Consider the following 19790-nt stretch of genomic DNA (forward strand, 5'->3'; position numbering starts at 1 on the left):
AGTCATTTTGGTTCTGCTCTGTTGTTCAAGTGTAAGAGTATGGTCACGCTCAATACTTTAACCTGTAGGAGCTTAAACATGTTTGTCATGTTTTCTAGAAAACTACTGAGAAGTATTTCTACTGGCATTCCTACAACAACACATTGAGAGAGTTTTGCACAGTGTGTAACATTTAGGGCAGTTTCTATACTGCCCTAAATGTTACACACTGTGTAATCTTCTTCTTCTACTTCTTCTTTCTTTTTTTTCCCCTTCTTCAAACTTTACATGACTAAAACTAATGTTTATTTTTGTGTACCTGTTCTACCTTGAATGCATCACTTGCCAGCTGCCTCGGGTCCCTCCTCTCCTGCGCAGTCATTGGCTGCAGCAGCTGTGCGTCAGCGTGAGAGGGGCGGAGCCTGAGCAGCACATTATTGTCAGGAATGTGTAGTAGCGTTCAAACTCATTTAACCACGCCGACTGTCACACACTCTCCTGCCGGGTGTCCTCCTCCTCAGTCTGCCGTGTTAACCTGGATTATCTGCTTGTGCGTTTCTCACACAGCTGCTGCTGCTGAAACTGACTCTGATTCACTCCTTTATCATGCGAGTTTGGACCTGAGTGGATCACAAACGCTCTCTCTCTCCTCGCGGCTACTTAGTTAAGTGAGTGTTTCACGTCAATGCCAGATTCAGCCACGATGAACAAAAACGGAATGATGACAAAAATCCACACGAGGATAAGAAGTGACCCCTTCACGGCCGCCTACGACCTGGTCGGCAAAGAGCTCGGCAGGTGAGTTTTACGCGTTATTTATTCATGCAATTAAAATGTGATGCGTTTGTTGAACGCACATTTGTTGGAAATGTCTTGTTTATCTTTAAAAAAATAATATTGGCTGTCATTTGTATGTGCTTCTTGTACTTTTAATATATAAATAACATGTCTAATTGTTATTATTAAGTGTCATATTGTGCACATAATGATTTTGGGTCGTTTAGGATTACATTTTTTTTTTACATTTTTATAATGTGCTTGGTGCCACAATATCTTGCCCAGATTAAGGTGGCACATCCGGTTAGATTTGCTTCTCTGCGCGTGTTAATTGAACATTTCCACTGTCACATTCCAGCCCTGTGGGGGAAATTAAGGCTGTTAAGTGAATCACAGCACAGCGCAGTGGTAAAACGCGCTCCTGCAGTGCTTGCATATTATGCGTCCTCCTGGATAACAGAGGGTTTGGAATCTTCCTCGATGACTTGAACAGAAGAGTTCATGACGTTTATCGATCATGACATGTAGAGCTGCTCTCTGTCCACACGGTCCAGTCTCGTCATGTTTCTCCCTGTGTTTGGAAAGTGCACTTCTTTGTTGACAACTGGGGTTTAGTCGTGGGAAATGTCCTTGAACGCCACATGCTCAACGTACTATTATGTCAGCGTAGAAGTAAGATGTAATATAAGGACAATTAATTGTTTGTGTAGAACTTGGTTGAAAACTTAATCTGTTTTGTCATCATCTGTAACATGTTGCATGTCCATTTTCATGCAAATTGTGTCAAATCCTCAACCTATAGATCCACAGGATTTGCTTTCTTGGCATTTTTTCTGCACTTTATTCTCTAAGACCTGTATTGTGAAATATATCATGTACCATCAGACACTTTTTTGGGCTCGGTGCGTCCGTCCGACACATACCAGTGATATTTAAGCCAGGATGCTTGAGTCTGCCAGACGGTAATGATTTTACCCTGAAAGCATTTGGGAGCTAAACAGGAGAAACCACTGTGGACGTCTTGGTTTCCGCTTAATGCAACAGCTGTTTGATCACCACTTGAGCCAATATTGCATCTGTCTCTGCAACTCGACTTTTCATCATCGGGTATAGCTGCGCCGTGTGATGGGACGGGCTAAATAAAGAGTCCTGAGGGAGCAGTCAGTTTTCCTTGTCAGACATCCTGGGACAGCAGCCAGAACCCATGGGTGTGGGGGGTGGAGGGGGGAGGCACGGCAGCTTCAAAACACATCCTCTCCTTCCCCTCACTCTCTGACCCCAACCCTTCATCCGTCCTGCCTCCTCTTCTCATGACTCCAACCCAACAACATCCTGAGATCAGGCCTCATAATCGCATTAAGGAGAGGAATGTATGTAGAGCTGCATGCCAAGGGATCAGCTATGAAGTCTGTACATTAGAAAGGGTGTCTGGACCGTATTAGAACCTGCAGGAGCTGGAATTTACTTTTTTTGGGGGGGGGGGTCGGTTGCACATTTTTAAAAACGTTCCCATTATGCACCGTGGTGCCCTGCAGAAGTGTACAAAGAGTAAATGTAAATGTAAAAATTGTTGTGGCCCATTCTGAAAGACAGGAAGGGAACTTATGTTGCATGTCAGTCTGTCTGTGCAACAAGCAAATGAGCGCTGTCACTTCTCATTGCACTTCAGACATGAGTCAGTGCCCCGCTGAGAGAGAGAAGAAAAACACAGACACCGCAGGAAAGTGGTTTTCTAAATCAACCGATCACCATCTCCAGCTTTGTGTGGCACAATAAAGTGGATGAGTGACATGTTTCTGACAGATTCTTCCAAAAGATGAGTCTGAGAATGAGCTGGATTTGTGCACTTTTGTGATTAGTGCTAGGTTGAAAGAAACTTGAGCAAGTAGGAGGGTTTGCACAATGCATTCTTGTAGCCTCAGACTAAGCCTTTTATAGATACTTTAGTCAAGGGCCTTGCTTTACAGATCTTGAACCAGCATTTTTCTTCAGCACCACCAACAAACTAGTCAAAGTGTAAGCTTACTATGCAACAACAACCATGGTGTTCATCTGCCTAGTAACTAGTGGCAGAGTGTGAACATTGGCGGCTGGAGGATGGCCATGTTTAGTAACCTCTGACCTCTTGTCAGCTTTTGAAAGGCCTCCCCGTTGCTCCTTTCCACAGCCAGCGGTCATTCCCTTTCAGTCCACATGTAGTTCCCAGCCCACTGTGCGCTGCATGCTCTGAACTTGGCTAATTAAGGATGAAAAGGCTCTGACGGGTTTTGCCTTTTCACTCTGAACAATGAGTCGTCACCATTCTGCAAGACGAGCCAAGAAGGGAGAAGGAGCAGGCCCCGCGGCAGCCAGGGTGGTAGCCAAACCGGGGCCAGACTCCGGCCAGAACAGTTGCTGTTTTTGGGCTGTAGCACAGTGGGCTTGGAGTAACACTGTGTGGGAAAATGACCGGCACCATGCTGACTTAGCCACTTCATTCAGACTCTGCCCAGTTCACACGTTTTCTTCACATCCTGTATTTGCTCTCCCTTAGGGCTTTTTTTTGAGTGTATTTTGTATTGTGCTGCTCATTAAAACATTGAGCTGTTACTTGGACATACTGTGGATGTTGAGGTTGCGATATCCATTCTGGCATGCTGCTCAGGCTCCAAGCTGACTGTAACAGCAGTTACACCCCCACCCCAGCCCACCTCACCCCAAAAGCCTGCGGTCAGGTGGGTGGTCCTGGTCTTTGAGCGGCTGTGTTAACCGACTGGTCAGCTTTTGTGTGGCTGTCAAAGGAGTGGCAGGCTCTGGCCAAGGGTCTGGGCGGAGGCGTTGACACAATTCCATTTGTCCCTGCTGCTGTCAGCTGTAAAGAAAGGGAAACGGACAAGGCCTCATTATCTGCCTGGGAGGGACGGCTGGTGATCGAGGTCGTCCTGACACAGAGGCAATTCTGCACACATCGGACATCCTGCCCGCACCCACAGCTGACCCTTGACACCTCGTGTGAATCCATCAGTGTATATGCAGAGAAATGGATGACAGTGATGATGTTGTATCAGGGGATGAATTCTCATGTTTTACTAGTGACATTCAGCAATCATGCTGATGCATCTTTTTTTTTGTTTTTGCTTGACCTGTATGTACAGTGGCATTATATCCTTATCGGGTCCCGGCCCACTGTTCAGCAGCTGTTGCCAAAACTGTCAGCCTTATCTGCCTGCTGTCAGACCCTCCTTAAAGCTCAAGGAAAAGTAGACGGTGGTAATCTTTGCTAAAAGCCTAATGACGCCTTTGCATCTGAGAACATCAGTGGTTAAAAGCAGTGTCTGTATTTTTCAAATGATTCCACTTGAACGTCTTATCTCTGCACCGTTCTCTAACCTCGCCTACAGTGTTGCACTCGTGGCTTGTTGGCGGGCTTCTCCGAACATCTTGCACTGTAATCTAGTTTTCACCTCAGAGCAGAATAACTGCAATGTAGTGTGTCCAGTAATTTTAACCTTTCCTTCGCTGCAGTTTTAAAAAATGCGATCCAGTGGTCTCGCTGGCCACTTGGATCCAGAACAGACCCGACTCTGACCAAATCTATTTGCAAAGCCAGTAATGTGGTCGTGATCATTCTGTCTCCTCACTAATCACTCTCTCGCGCCCTCTCTCTCTCTCTCTCTCTCCCCCCTCTTTGTTTTCCCAGGGGAAAGTTTGCGGTGGTGAAGAAGTGCATGGAGAAGGCAACGGGGAAGCAGTACGCCGCCAAGTTCTTGCGAAAAAGACGGAAGGGTGAGGACTGCCGCATGGACGTCTTGAACGAGATTTCTGTGCTGGAGTCGGCCAAGGCAAACCCGTATGTGGTGGCGCTGCATGAGGTCTACGAAACCAACACTGAAATCATCCTGGTTCTTGAGTGGTAAGACAGTAGGCATGACAAAAAAAGCAACACCAAGATCTATAAAAGTTCATGGGAGGGAAAAGAGGCTCTAAATCACATTTTGTCTGTCACTCGACGTTTGTTTGTGTTCAAGTTTGTGTACACAGCAGCACTGGCCTGCACTGCCACTGATATAAGAGAAGATTATAGTGACAATTTAACGTCCTTTCAAACTCTCCTCAGTTTCCTGCTGAAAAACTGTGGTGAAACGATGCGGTCCTCAAAAATGAGGGAAATGTAAATCCCCTTAAATCACTCACAATAAACTTTTTTTTATCATGTTTACTGTGAGTGGGGCTCATAAACATTAAACTGGACTATTATTACATGTATTCATTCAGTTTTACTTGCTAGGCAAAATATTGTTTTCTTTAATTGGGGGAAAACCTCACCACATCACATTTACATGATCAGCTCCTCAATCATTAGGGAGATTAAAACCCTTAAATCACTCACGATAAACTAGTTTTTGTCCTGCTGAGTGTCTGGGGCTTTCTGAAGCACTAAACCGACTTCTACTGAACTTCATTTGCGTGTATTCATCCATTTCACTTGATAAGCAAAATATAATTTTCTTCAATTGGGGGCGGGAAAAACCCTCACCGCATGACATTTAGATACATCTCTGCTTACGTGTTTCCACATAAATTGTGAGCTTGTAAAAAAAAAAGAAAAACGTCAGAGTTATGAGTTACCCAGCTCATTTTCACCCTAAAAAAAAAAAAAACACATGCTCACGTAAAAAATGCACATCCTTTGCGCTGCTGCGAAACCAACTCTTCCTTAAAAGGAATTCGTCTCTCTTTGTGGTTTCGTCTCAACACCTCAGGCTCTTGTTACGCGAAATGCTGTCAGGAAGCTTCACTTTAAATACCAGAGTGACATATCTGCACCGTGCCTGTGCTCTGCAACCGTGCCTGTGCTCACTGTGAGAAAAATGACAACACAGTGTGATGAGCTGCTGCTGTTGGAACTGAACATTCAGTATTTTCAGCGATCTGTTGCTCTTCAACGACGCGGGTGAACTGGCTGAGATGAACGTTTTGTTTTGTCTTTGTCTGATTTGTTTTGGTTTGGTGTTCATTGTAGTAAAGTGTCCCCCATTTGCTCTAATCATGGTCTTTAATTGGGATTTGGAAACACCACTTGGTGCCCTAATTACCTCTTGTGCCTCATTAAAGGGAGATGACATTGGGCAATTACACTTGAACCACGATACCCTGACCCTGTCTCTGAACTGCTCCTCTTCCCCAATCATTGCTAGTCATCCTCATCCCTGACATGGAATTCTTCTGCAGAACAAAAGTCTTTCTGTAGGTCAGTGTTTGACCTCTTACTGAAGTGTGAAAGGGGAAGTAGCACCGCAGTTCACCCCTGCATGCCTGCAGAGAAAACGCAGCAGGAGGTCAGTCAACACTTGTCCACAATTCCTGTCCAGCTGTGTGCTGCTGCAGCAAAATGCACAACATTTTATCACTCAAAAAATGCTTTTGTTCTTCTTAAAAGCTACAGTTGCAACGTCCCCCACTTCCTCTGAAAGTGTGTAAAAAAAAAAAAAAAAACTGGCGTGACATCAGCGTGCGTTTTTAAGAAATGCAAACCAGTTTCCATTTCCTGTGGGTTTAAATGTAAGCGGCACACTGCCGCACTGCTGTGAAGTGTCGCGCACACTCCTCCTCCTCCTGTTCAGATAAACACACAAACACAAGCTTCTCAGAGCCACAACCACATCCTTGGTGAAGTCAGAGAAGTCGAGTTTTTAAACATCTCCTCAGTGTGGCATCGGCAGCATGTGTCAGTACCACAGAAAAGCCCAGTAATGACTCAATTGAAAGCAGGCCACTTTGATGAAAAATGAATGTGCATCATCTCGGTTTTGTTTTGAGCACACAGTCGACTTCAACATGAAGTGTAGCCCTTTTATATCATACCTTTTTTAACTGCCTTAAAGCTGGAATATGATGTCACCACTGTGTCATAAGCAAACCCCAGAATCTTAAGACAAACGCATGTAATATCATCGCTTTAGATGTCCGTTGCTCTGTAATGCTAAAGGCTTGCACATTCACAAGGAATCATTAAGCATTTATTTGAAATTCAGAGTTCTCTGCATGGTATCTGTAACGCTGCATGACTTCCCTTAACATAGCATGACTTGAATTTCATTAATTTTTTTCTCAGAGAGCATGGTTTCATGTAAACTTTGATTCAATATCCCCTCCTAGTGTATAATGTAACCCAGAGCACTAATGTCCTTACTGGGATATAACTGGACTATAGTGTAGTCCAGAGAGTTCAGAGTTAGGCCTGTGGGAACTGGTTGACAGTCTGCTGTTGAGGTGACGTCAATGAGCTCCCGGCTTGGAGTTCATCCAAGAATCGCTTTTGAATTAAAAACAAAAGGAAAGGATGTGGAATAGGATTACGACTCAAAGATCTCCACCACAAGCTTTTTCCTTGTAAAAATTCTTATATTCATACACTGAAGATTTATTTTCTTCGTTACACCTTTTGCTCTGGTTGGTTACGGTGGGATTAGTCTTGTGGTTGGTGCAGGGAGAGGATGTTGGCGTACACGCTGAAGTAGCGATCACATTAACTTATTGGCACGAGGGAGGGTAATATTTTAAGAGTTCATGGAAGTTTCAGTGTTCAACCTGAATGTGTGCAAAAATGACCTTTGATCAAAAAGTTATGAAGTCCCTTTTCCTGCTGACAGCTTGAAATAGTTCATGTCAGGTCTGGTGAGGAGGAGAACTTTTACTTTTTACACCAACAAATAGCTCAAAGATCTCTCCATACTTCCAAATCAGAAATACTGGTCTACTGTAATGGGGTGTTTGGGTATGTGATCAGAGTAGAGCTGAAGAATTTTGACGAGTTTGTAGAAAATTAAAGTCACCAATCGGTTGCAGTCATGGACAACGTAGCACGTTTGGAGGATCTATCCATCTACAACACGTAAGACACATCGGACGTCCGCTGACCCGTTAATGCAGAAACTATTAATTGATGTTGATTCGGTAAAACAGTGGAGATAGAAAAGTGTTTCGCTGACCGGTTCTAAGTCACTAACACAAATCAAATCGAATGCATCCATGAAACCACATTTGCGTGTTGTTTTTTGAACACACTAACTCCAGGCTTTGACGTAGAAGAGATCGTAACCGACGAATGACAATGTTTTGTACATCTAGTGAGCTTGTTTGCGTTAAGCGGGGTAGGTAGGTGGCAGGTCATGTATTTGATGCTAGGAGCAAAGAGAAAGATTATAAGGGCCAATAGTAGATATCCAACAAAATCCAACAAAAAAACACAGTGTGCTGTTTTCAGAGCTGAGGACAGTAAGTACTACAGGGTGAGGAGGCTAACAGGAGCCTGGGTGGTGCTGGTTATGTAACAAACTTGCTCTGAGCATTTTTTTTCCCCCTTCTTCTGAAGATAAAAAGCATGTGTACCATCTAAATCCCCCACACATGGTTCTGGGTTGTTTTCAGGGGGTGAACTGTCAGCTCCAGGCATCGATTTGACCAGTGGAGCTTCCACTATAAATCCACCATGTCTCTACCTTTTTTTTTTTTTTTTTTTTTTATACCTAATGTTCTTTCACAAGCACAGCAAGACTGGGCAGAAATCTGACTATTCCATCCACAAAAATGTGAGAATCGGTGAGGTCGCCACCAAGTTGTATAATTACTAAATTCCAGAATAGGATAATCCCTTGGACTATGTGTAAATTGTTATGAGCTAACAAGCTGAAAGCAACTCAGGTTGGGGCCGTTGCAGAACAGTATCCAGTTACCAACCCTACAATTCTGCACTTTCTCAGGCTTCTTTAAAGCTTAAGCTTAATTTTTTTCCGGCTCTGTTCAGTCATTGCTGTTTGTGATTTCTAGATTTACGCAGGTAAGTTAACGTTCAATATATCAGGCTGTGCGAGTTTTTATCTGAGCGTGCTGTAACGACCGTCCTTATCAGCAGGGATGTTCCTAAAGAGGGGAATGTGCGTGCAGTTGGACTTTCCCTAAAATTGTGTTGTGTTCTTGTAGATGTGGATGGACTTTGTTCCTTCAAGCCAAAGTACATGAATGAGGTTATGCAGTTATGTCATTTTGAAGACAGAGGAAACACGTTTTTGGGGCTTGTTCACTTCAATTGCCCTAATGGGATCAGTTGGAATTCATCATTGTCAGCTTTCATACTGGGAGGAAGGGCGTGTTTGTACAGTTTAAGGCAATATTTATTATAACTAGTTAAAATGAGCGATCACAAAATCAAAGTCGGCCAAACTAAACTCCACTCTGTGATGGTTCACGCATTGTTCGGTTCTTTTTCCTCTTCACGCATTATCCTCGTTTTGTTTTCTCAGTCTCTTCTTCCTGTGCTTTTCCTTCTAGCGCCGCCGGTGGTGAAATCTTCGACCAGTGTGTCGCCGACGATGACGAGACCTTCACAGAAAAAGACGTGATCCGGCTGGCCAAGCAGATCCTGTCCGGCGTGGCCTTCCTGCACCGAAACAACGTGGTGCATCTGGATCTGAAAGTAAGCGCGCCGAAATGTTCCGTGACAATGTGGGACGGTGAACTCCCTCGAGCAGCAGACTGAGGCAGATATGATTTCCGTTATGTAAGCGCAGCTCGCCAAGTGTCCCAATTCCCTATTTCCCACGAGGAACCGGTCTGTAAAGGAGCCCCACTGAACTCTCATGTTTTCTTTAAACGGGCCCCCGAGGTGTCGACACTGACGTGTTCTTTTAAAACGCAAGTGTCCTTAAAATTTAACCCGGCGTCTCGTTACATGTTATACAATGCTTTACTCAACCATACATGTGTTCCAGATTAAATGGTAAAAATACTCTAAATCCATTGTTCAGCGTTGTGTGTTAAGTCACGGTGTTACATAAAGGTGTAACTGCAGTTGACGGCCCTGCAGGTACAGGGGACAAACTGTATTGTGCGCCGTCTTAGGAATACTTCGGCTGCTTTCAACAGCATTTGAATGAAATTTGGGTCACTTCATAAACAATTTACTCCTCTAACCAGGGTATCCGCGGGGTCTTAAAAAGTCTTAAATCCAATAATTTGAATTTAAGGCCTTAAAAGGTCTTAAATACAATTTTGAAAGGTCTTAAAAATCTATTAATGTTACTTTTATTCAAAACATGCATAAACTTCAGTCTCGCTTTGAAATGTTTCTATTTTCAATGATGCCATATAACTACAACATGGAACTAAAGTAGGCCACCTGTGCTGCGCGGTGAGAATTTATTGAGCACCACTAGCTAGTGTGCTGTGTGCACGCCGCGGTGTGTTACAGCTTAGCAAAGCAACTGAAAAAACTTAATGAAAGCCCTCAGCGAAGCGGAATTGCAAGTTCAACGATTTGTGGCTCCAATTTTCCTTCATGTCTTTTGTACTTTTTTGCCAGTATGGATTTGAAATGGGTCTTAAATTGTATTCATTATCGTCTTAAAAAAGTCTTAAAAAGTCTTAAATTGGACTTTTTGAAACCTGCAGTGACCCTGCATACCATCGTCAAACATGATTTTACCTCACGAAATCCAACAATTGTTGGTTCAACCCAATGTCCGGAGTGCTGTCGCCTGTATGTAACACACCTCATACAGTCTCCACTTCATAAAGCCAGATACATCTGCTGATACCCAAGTGTTTTCAAGAGGTGACTCTCATGCTCTCCTCACTCGCTCTTGTGGTTTGATGGACGACTCAGGCTGTGGCTCGCCGTCTCCTCTTGTGCTTATCTCATATGTTCCAACCGCCACAGCCTTTCCACAGCCAGTCTGACCCACAGCGGAGCTCAGTAGCACGTACTGCATACCGTAGCATCTGCTCGCAAAATGTGTTCCTGCCAAACAGTCGCTTGGCAGAAACCTCCTACCTGTCTTTCATCTCGTCTGATAGACTCAGTCAGAGGCTCCAGATCCTGCTGGACTCAGTCCAACTAGCATTCACTTAATGATCTCCGCTGTCAGACCTTAAGGCTCCTTCAATAATCATTAGTCACATTACATAACATTCTTCTATCTAATCCGTGCGTTTTGCTCCTTCCAGCCTCAGAACATCTTGCTGACCAGTGCCAGACCCTTGGGGGACATTCGTATCGTGGACTTTGGCTTGTCCAGGCGCATGGACAACCTCACAGAAGTCAGGGAAATCCTGGGTACACCAGAGTATGTGGGTGAGTCCGGCCTCCACCTCCTCCACGGTCACCTGTGTCTTTTCACTGTGTCCAGTGTTGTTTTTTATTGTGACTAATTGGAGTCGTGTGTTTGGTTTGCAGCACCAGAGATCCTAAACTATGAACCCATAAGCACTGCTACAGACATGTGGTGAGTGAACGACTGCAACTAATGACATTATTGTAATGGGTGTAATGCAAGACTCATTCAGGTTCTGCTTTACTTCAGTGACATCAGCTCGATTAGCATGCAGATCCAACATTTGACATCTTCACTTAAAGATATATTAGTGTATTGTCTTTTGTCACACAAATACTTATTGCTGCCACTGAAACAGAGCAATTCCTATGGTGACTTCTGTGTTTAATATTCACCCCTTAGTGACTAACTGCAGCAAAGAGGAAGTCAAACTTGTTTTGCTACATGATGTCACAAATTGTTCACATCTTTTTCCTTCCTCCTCTACCAGGAGTATCGGGGTCCTGACCTACGTCATGCTGACCGGCGAGTCTCCCTTCCTGGGAGACGACAAGCAGGAGACCTTCCTCAACATCTCCCAAGTCAACGTAGACTACTCACTGGACACGTTTGAAGGCATCTCCTCTCTGGCTGTGGACTTCATCAAGTCCTTGTTGTTTAAAAACCCCAGGTGAGGCTGCACGACTTTTAAAGAAATACAAATAAATAAGATAAAACTGCAAATTTTCCACCAGCATCATCATTAGCGAGGATGTGAGTCAGGTCTCCGTCAGCACGGAAGTGCATCACAGCATGCACCTAAATGAGTAATGAGTGTGTTAACAAGAATTGCACCACATAGATGAGCTTCCTTTTTTCCGCATAATATTTTTCGGTGTAAACTTGCCTCATTTAAAAGAAAACATGCCCATGCACTGATGCAATCAAATTTACATGTCAGCATGTGAAAAAAAAAAAAAAAAGAAAGGCTAAGGAAGGTGATTTCCAAAGGAAGCTATGAAACCATACTCTAACCATGCAGTAATTCTAACTGAGAGCTTTTTAATTTGCCACCACAATTTGTTGATGAAAAGCAGCAGCAGCGGCAGCCACGGTCTCACAGAGAGCCACAACCTCCAGTCCGTATCATTTAATTGCAGCAGTTTAGTGGTGACACTGGAAAAAGTAGAAGATTCCTCTGTGTCTAAGTGGATGTTGGTGGGGGGGGGATCTCCATTGCATGTGTTTTTCTTTTGTGTGTGTGTGTGTGTGTGTGGTTTTTCCAAACCAAACGTTGAAAATTAATATGGCCGACGTCTGCGAGAAAATGGGCCGAGTGCATCGGAAGATCCAGGCGATCTGTCGGTTATGTAAACTGTTTGGGGAATTTCCACTCATCCACACTGTTGCTGTGTTTGTGTGTGCAGGAAGAGAGCCACAGCAGAAGAATGCCTCAACCACCTCTGGCTGAACCAGCTCCCCCATCCCCACTCCCACCCGCATCTCCACTCCAGGTCGGCCTCATCTTTGGACGAGCCGGAGACGAGCCAGTCCGAGTCGGAGCCCGAGAGCCCGGCTCCTTCCCCCGATCTGGACTTGCTCGGTTCCTTCCTCACGTGCCCTGGCCAAAGTGGGCTAAAAGCGGGCCGCGGTGCGTTCTTCAGCGAGCCCCTCTTTCCCACGCGACCCGAGATCCAGCAGGAGCTGATGTGCTGAGTTCGAGCTTCGCAGGTTTGAGGAAGGACTGAGCAAATTCAAACTCGATAGAGCAGACGGCTTGAGCCTGCAGCGCCTGAGAGTGACGCGGCGCCGTGCTATGTGGATGCTGCGCGCCTGATGTTGTTGGCTGCTTCTACTGCTGTGATGTCTCGGCTGAGTGTAGTCTGATACCTCTGTGTGAATGTGTGGTCGAGTGTGTGAGCGAGTGAGTGTCCGTGCTGATTTATGAGTGCACGGCAGGGACGCGAGAGGAACCAAGACACATGTTGGACTGTGTCGCAGGACTGCACCGCTGCCTTTTAAAAGTGACAAAAGTGAACCACTGCGCTTGTGGCTGTAGTTCACGCCCTGCACACACACACACACACAAACACACACACTGGTTTCTCTTTTTTTATCCAATTAAGCCTTTTTCGAAGGAGAAGAGGCAGCCTCCTGCCTCGTTGGGAAATGACTTCACTCACTGTGTGCTCTCATCAAAACATGTTATGCTTCAGCTGACCCAGACATATCGTCCGTGGTGAGTTCTCTTGAAGGAAGTGAAGGGTTTTGACAGGTGGTTCTGCTTAACAAAGGAATTAAAGCAGAGGATGGCACCGACGCTGAAGCCCCACGTTAACTCTTCCACTGGTTATTATTATTAATATTGTTATTGTAATGCTTATTTATGCGTTCAGTTAAACCACTTTGGCCCTTTAAAATATACAAAGCCAATAGTCAATGGCTGACTCGGAGATGGAAAATAGTAGCATTCTTATTCTAAGGACAATCGAGCACTTTTTTCGTTTATTGGATTTCTGTGTAATAGTAACAAACCAAAGGCACAGTCACCTGTCACCATGTACTGTACATACAAACAAACCACCATCCACTGTCTTTGCCACGTGTTCTCCACAAAGTGCCACGTCGTTGTCGACCTCAACAAATCCGTGTTCATGTTTCACTTTGTTCGTTTCGTTGGCTCCTGCACAAGTCGCACAAGTTTAGTTTTTGTACTTAACTGCAATGTTGCCACTAGATTTCATGCTCTTTAACATCATGATAAGGGGGGAGTGGCCAGAGGTTTTTGTTATTATTTTTATTATTATTAATGAACAATGTTATGGTCAACTGAAGAGCCCAGAGATGTATAAATATGTGATGTTTGCCTTCAGATACTCGGGAGCAGAGAAACAAAAAGAATTCTCAAAAGTACTGAAATGTATATTGTGAGTTAGTATTAGATATAATATGTAAGGATAATTGATTTATGTTTTTTTTTTTGTTTTTTTACCAGTGTATGAATGTCATAACATCATTATATATAAGTCTTATTTTGTACTTCTTGTTGTTTTCTGCTCATGAATTTCAGGCAGGTTTGCACTTGTCCTTGTGGACTTTATGTTTAAATGAATAAATGTTGATGGCATGCATTGCAAAATGTAAGAAGAAAAAAAACAAAAAACGTGCATTTTGTGTCTTTGTGTTATTTTATTTTTGTTTTTGTCATTAGCCCAGACTGAGGAATTCAACATGGCATAAAACGAAGGAAGTTAAACATGGTGAGGGGACACAAGTGGAGCAGTGCCGTGTCTCTCTGTGCACAGTCTCTACGAAATTCTATAATACAATACAATAACAGCGAGTTCAGCGGGAAACGGATGTTGCGTACGTTCCTTTAAAACCGTAAGTTATACAAACCAAGTTCATTCCTTCTTCTTAGCCATCATTCATCCACAGTTGTCAAAACGTCACACATATAACGACCTCCACCTCCAAATCACAGTAAATCACACAAGTTTCTGTGATATCCCAAATCCCTGGAATCTCCTCCCTGAAATCATTAGATGAAACGATCAGAGTCTGTGCTTTCTCAGGATTAAAACGTTGAAAAATCGGTTAAAATCAAGACGGATTTGAAAATCCTCTCGTGTGAGGCAGGGTAATACATAAGTCACAGCTAAACATTTTAGGTAACTTCTGCAGACACAGACTGTCGAACGCTTCTGCATCGTTGGCTGACCGCTTAACTGAAATGGTTGGGCAGGCTTATTGAAAACCGGGAGGAGGTCGTGCATATCGTCAATTAGGTGTTAATGTGTGAATTTCGAGGCAAATTTCTCACAACTCACAACTTTCTTTAAAGATAATTAGTCTCAAAGGTAACCTGTATAAATAAATGGTGGGCAAAGGTCAACAATGGTATCTCTGGTTGTCTGATTTGAACCATTTTTATAAATCTGACTTCACGTAGTTTCTAATAAAAAGTAACAATAGGGTTTTTTGACAATCCCATATTTAATTTTAGCTGATGATGAGCAGCGATACCTTGCAGGTTTGCAGTGTGACCGATGCCGACAGTTTACCTGTGTTTTTTTTTTCAGTCAGTGGAAAAACACATTACCAAGCTTGGAACAGTTTGCCAGCGAAGCATCTGTTTTCCCCCTCAGAACTTCTATTTACGGAAACAGAGAATTATAAAAGAAAAAAAGGAATAAAAGTATACTCTTGAACCGGTCTTCCATAAATATTCAGAAGCCTCTCAGCACAGGAAATGCCAGCACCCTACATGTGAAGAGGAACACAGGGTAATGTTTTCCATTGTAGTTTATCTTTTCCCTCTGTCTACCTCTCTCACGCTCACACTCTTGAGTGTGTTTACTCGTGTCAGGTTGAACAATATCCCTGCCCTCCAATATCCTGAATTCCTGCTTTAATGTGGACTTCCTCTTGCGGTCGGCAGCGGGCCAGTTCAGCTGTGCCGTGTCCAGTGAGGAGAAAGCGAGGCTCCCTGCAGGATCCTGCTCTGGTGGCTCTTGACTGGACTTTACTGTTTCCCCCTAAAGAAAATCCTCCTGTTGCATGGAGCCAAGGAATGCAAGAAATGTCCATAACTGGCCTCCTTCCCTTTTTTTTTTCCAAACCTTGTCCTTTGTGCCCCTCTGACCTCCTTTCCTCCATATGGATTTCTTGACTCTGCAGGAGGTGGATTTGTTCCCATACTGCACACACACACACACACACACACACACACACACACACACACACACACACACACACACACACACACACACACACACACACGGAGCGACAGGCATAAACATACATGGTTGTTGAAGTGGTTGATTCAGCGCTGTTTCTCAGAACTATTCCTGGAATCAGTCGGTTTGACTTTGATAGTTAAGGTGACCATTAGCGGGGTGATGATGTGAGACAGATGTGGAGACAGTTTATGTCCACACTGAGTGAACTACAAAACCTGGTCTTTGCTTTGCAAAGGAGCACTTGACTCCTGCACATCCAAACAAGCACCAAAGAGCCGACCAAAGCTTACTGCGGCATTCAGATAACCTGCTTTCAACGCTGTTTGTGGATTAAAAACTATGGTCTGGCTAAATGGTTTTTGAAAGCAGCAAATATTTTTGTTAAACCCTATAATGAGGATCCATTTGTCTCTCTTGAGACTGTAACAAAAACTGTCAGGAGAGATAACCGTGCAGATGTTTTTAGATATATATAGGTACTTGTTTTTAATCTCAGAGTAACCCAGCAGCCGCACATCCCGAAGATATCCCAGCAGCCACACTTTGATTCATTGAGGTTTGTGGAATTTCAAAATGTAAACCTGATGAGGAGCTGCAAAGGCCTCGTCTCACACTGACTGTGACGTTTGAAACTGCCACTTACAGTGTATAACCAAACGTTGTATGAGAAGCGAGGTGATATTTTGACTGCGGCTGTCGCGTTATGTGCCACCGAAGTTTAACATTGTGCTGCAAATGGAACTTCGTCCAATTTATTCAAAATATGCTGGCGTACTCTTACGTTAAACATAAATATGGCACTTTGTGCTGCGCTGAAAACCTTAAAGGTGCAGCGCAGCACGTTTTTCACCATGTCTTGGTCAAAAATGGCCGTGTCACATACAGCCACTTCATGAGGAACACCTGTTCAACTGCTTGTTGATTGCAAATATCTAGTCAGCCAATCACATGACTGCAACTCATTGTATGTAGCCATGGTGTGAATGAGCTGCTGAAATTCAAACCAAGAATCACATTGGGGATGAAAGGAGGTTTGAATGATTTTGAACGCTGATCTACTTCGTTTTTCTAGGCAGAAATATCTCTAAGATTTACAGATAATGGAAAAGAGAGAATATCCACTGAGCAAAAATGCCTTGTTGATGCCAGAGATCAAAGAAAGTTGACATGATGGTACGAGCAAGATCATCTTTGGATGCAGAAATCTTGAAGCAGATGGGCTACAGCAGCAGAAGACCACACCAGGTGTACTGGGAGTCTAATGAAATGACCTGGTGAGTGTTTACATATTTTTTAAATGTTTTACTGCAAAAAAAAAATCCACAGTGCATCATCTTTGAAGCAGTTTGGGAGGTTGTTTCAAAGTGGATTTCAATTAAAATCTCATTTTCTCTGGCCAGACTGTGACCTCCATGAATGACCTATTTCAATCATAAAACTTGAAGGGAGCATTCCCCGAGCTCCATCTATCTCTATGTGCCGTTTTTTTTCTTTCTTTTCTTTTCACTCTCCCCGTCGTTCTCAATCTCACTATCTCCAGATCTTGTTGGGGTTCTCAGAAGTATAGTTTCCCCCTTGCACCTTACATAATGAGCAAATTCCTTTACGCTTATGTTCCTGATTACGCTACCCACTATGGAGAGAGTACACGAATGTCAGAGACCTCAAGAGAGTGGAGAGTGGAAGGGAAGAGTCAGAAAAACAACATCTGTCTTCTCTGGATTGGAAAAACCTGCAAACTCCATCGTCTTAAGCGTCATTTCAACATTCATTTTCACGCCTGGTCCCTTCCATAAACATCACCTCAGTTCATCTTTACATCATAGACATCTTGTTGATTATACAAATGATTTTTTCCCTTCATCCTTTCAGGAATGTGCTGGTTTGGGGTCCACAACACTCTGTGACCCCTCAGTCAGTCCCGCTAAATTAGTTTGCTCCTGCTACACATTCCAGATTAAAAGTCAGGGTGAGAAACTTTCATATGGATCTTTAATATTTTTTACACAAAACAGCCTATAAGTTTAAGCAAGGACTGTAAGCCTGGTGTGGCTGTGACTCAACAGTCAGGGCTGGATTACACTAATAAGACCATTAATCTCCGCATTTCAGGTATGAAACTTCCAATCTCACCTGATGACTGAGAACATGGTTCACAGTAATGTAAAACTAATATAAAGATGGAAATGAAATAAGGGCATTGACCAGTTTCTAATGTTCTAATGTATCACAGATAAAAATGTTGCTTTTTTTACATATCGGCAAAATGAAAATAAAGAGGAGGAGGGACTACTGTGAAACATAGCAGGTGACATTGTCCACCATGCTGCATGCCACAGTCTGGCACCAAACTGTGTTTTTTACCCTGTGACATGATTTGTTTTGATTGTTTTCTTTCCCTAAACTGACACTTTTTTGTGCTTGAATCTAAAACCATCAGTTACTGGGCTGGGATAGTTTATTTCACCTTTATTTAAAGGTGAAGTAAGTAGTTTATAGTGCCATCTAGAGGAGAGGCTGAAATTTACAACAAAGAACTACTCCTCTGCTCACCCCCTCCCTTCCCTGAGCGCTAAGGTATCCTCAGCCGGTCAAATGCCGTCCTCGTCGTCTTTCTCCGTGTCAGCAGATGAGGTTCGTGAGGCGAGGGAGAGGGCGAGCTACCGCGGCCGTAGCAGACGAAGCAGAGAGAGAGGAGGGGCTGGACTTCCGCTACAAGTAAAGAGACGCTTGATTTGTTCTCTCGCGTTTGTCTATACAGGCTCCCGTAGAAACATGGCGTCGTGGCAATGCAACAGCGCCCCGCGACCATGTTATTTTACATGACTTTTTTTCCTTACTAGTCACTCCCTCCCCGCTCGGCGCACGTTGGCTGGCTGCGTTTGCCGAATATTCACGAGTGAGTGAAGGCGTCAGCGAACGACTTCACGAGTGATTCACAGAATGCGGCAGTTCCATGCGCCACGATCGCTGCTGAGCTGAACTGAACTAAGAAAGGAACGAATCACTTCATGAAGTGATCCCAGTCAGTTCGTTCACTCAAATGATTCGTTCTTTTGAACGAATCGCTCATGACCGACACAACACTACTACTGTAGAAACATGGCGTAACAAGATGGCGGTTTCTGTAAAGCAATGGCCTTGCATTGCATATAAAAGGCTTAGTCCAAAACTATGAAAACCACACAATATTTATTTTGCAGCAAAAACAAATTTACAAACGGGTAGTATACTCAATTTGTTGCAAAAAAATGAAAAATTATCTAATCACACCATTTTTTGGACTAATTTACTTTGGCTGAAGATACTTTGATTTGTTTCAAGTTATTTTTGTGCCATTTCCTTGCTGCACTTGCAGATCATTTTGCTAATAGTGGTAATATTTTCTTGTTTTTTTAGTGGCATTTTTGCAGTGAAACCCTCATCAAATATTACACACTGGCCCTTTATCAAGTTGATGTGCATGTCTGCAGTGATACACAAAAAGAAAACTGTAACTTTGGTTTGACAAACGTGACTTCACATGTATCTGTGGTTTGCAGAAACAGCCAGGACAAAGACACTGTAGGCTACAGTATTCTGGCAAATGGGTTGGCACATCACTGGTTGGTAGAAGTAAATCATACGAGAATGAAAAACAAGCCGAAAAATCCTCACATTTCTCTTACAGCCGGCAGAATTCTCCATGTTTCTATGCTTACGATGCTGACCGAGCTGACAATGGAAACAAAAACGTGCTTCCAGAAATGCTTGCGAAATAAAAACAGAAAGAGAGAGCGTGAATTTCCAGAGGAGGCAAAACACTTGTGACCACAGGTAATATGTTTCTCATGGTGGTGCGTTCAGTGAGAGGGGGAAATGCCTTTGGTCGAGCAGAGCTATTTATTTTGTGCCTGGAAGCAGGGTGAAGCACAACAAAAGCACTCTCAACAAAGAATAGCACGACCTGATGCTGCTGCCTGTTTTCCTCTGTCTGTGGCGACCGTATCCTTCCTCAGCACGGAGCCACAGCTGAGAGTCAAAGAGCCACACAATAGACACACTGAGCTCAGGGAGAACTTTTCAACCCAAAAGCCAAGCGCAAGAAATCCAACCAAAACACGGGACACGGCTAAGTTAATCTCCAAAAAGGTTCAATTTCACTGCGGCTAAAGTTCAGGGAAAGAAACAAAAACACTGCCAGTTTTTGTTGTTTGGATTTGAAGGACGCAGTGCACGCGAA

At 43.6% G+C, this 19790-nt stretch overlaps 1 protein-coding gene across 1 annotated transcript; it reads left to right on the plus strand.

Annotated features, from left to right (window-relative positions):
* Positions 1-664: 664 nt before the first annotated feature.
* On the plus strand, positions 665-13819 carry stk17al (serine/threonine kinase 17a like; the record flags this gene model as incomplete). The annotated part of the gene is made up of 7 exons (XM_083897108.1): positions 665-777; positions 4436-4648; positions 9067-9211; positions 10741-10867; positions 10970-11018; positions 11338-11517; positions 12254-13819. The coding sequence occupies 7 exons, from the start codon at positions 665-667 to the stop codon at positions 12540-12542; spliced, it is 1116 nt and encodes a 371-aa protein (XP_083753234.1). The 3' UTR covers positions 12543-13819.
* Between the last annotated feature and the right edge of the window lie 5971 nt (positions 13820-19790).

This window comes from Microchirus variegatus (genome assembly GCF_963457635.1).
Source record: "Microchirus variegatus genome assembly, chromosome: 10".
In the NCBI taxonomy this organism is placed as follows: domain Eukaryota; kingdom Metazoa; phylum Chordata; class Actinopteri; order Pleuronectiformes; family Soleidae; genus Microchirus; species Microchirus variegatus.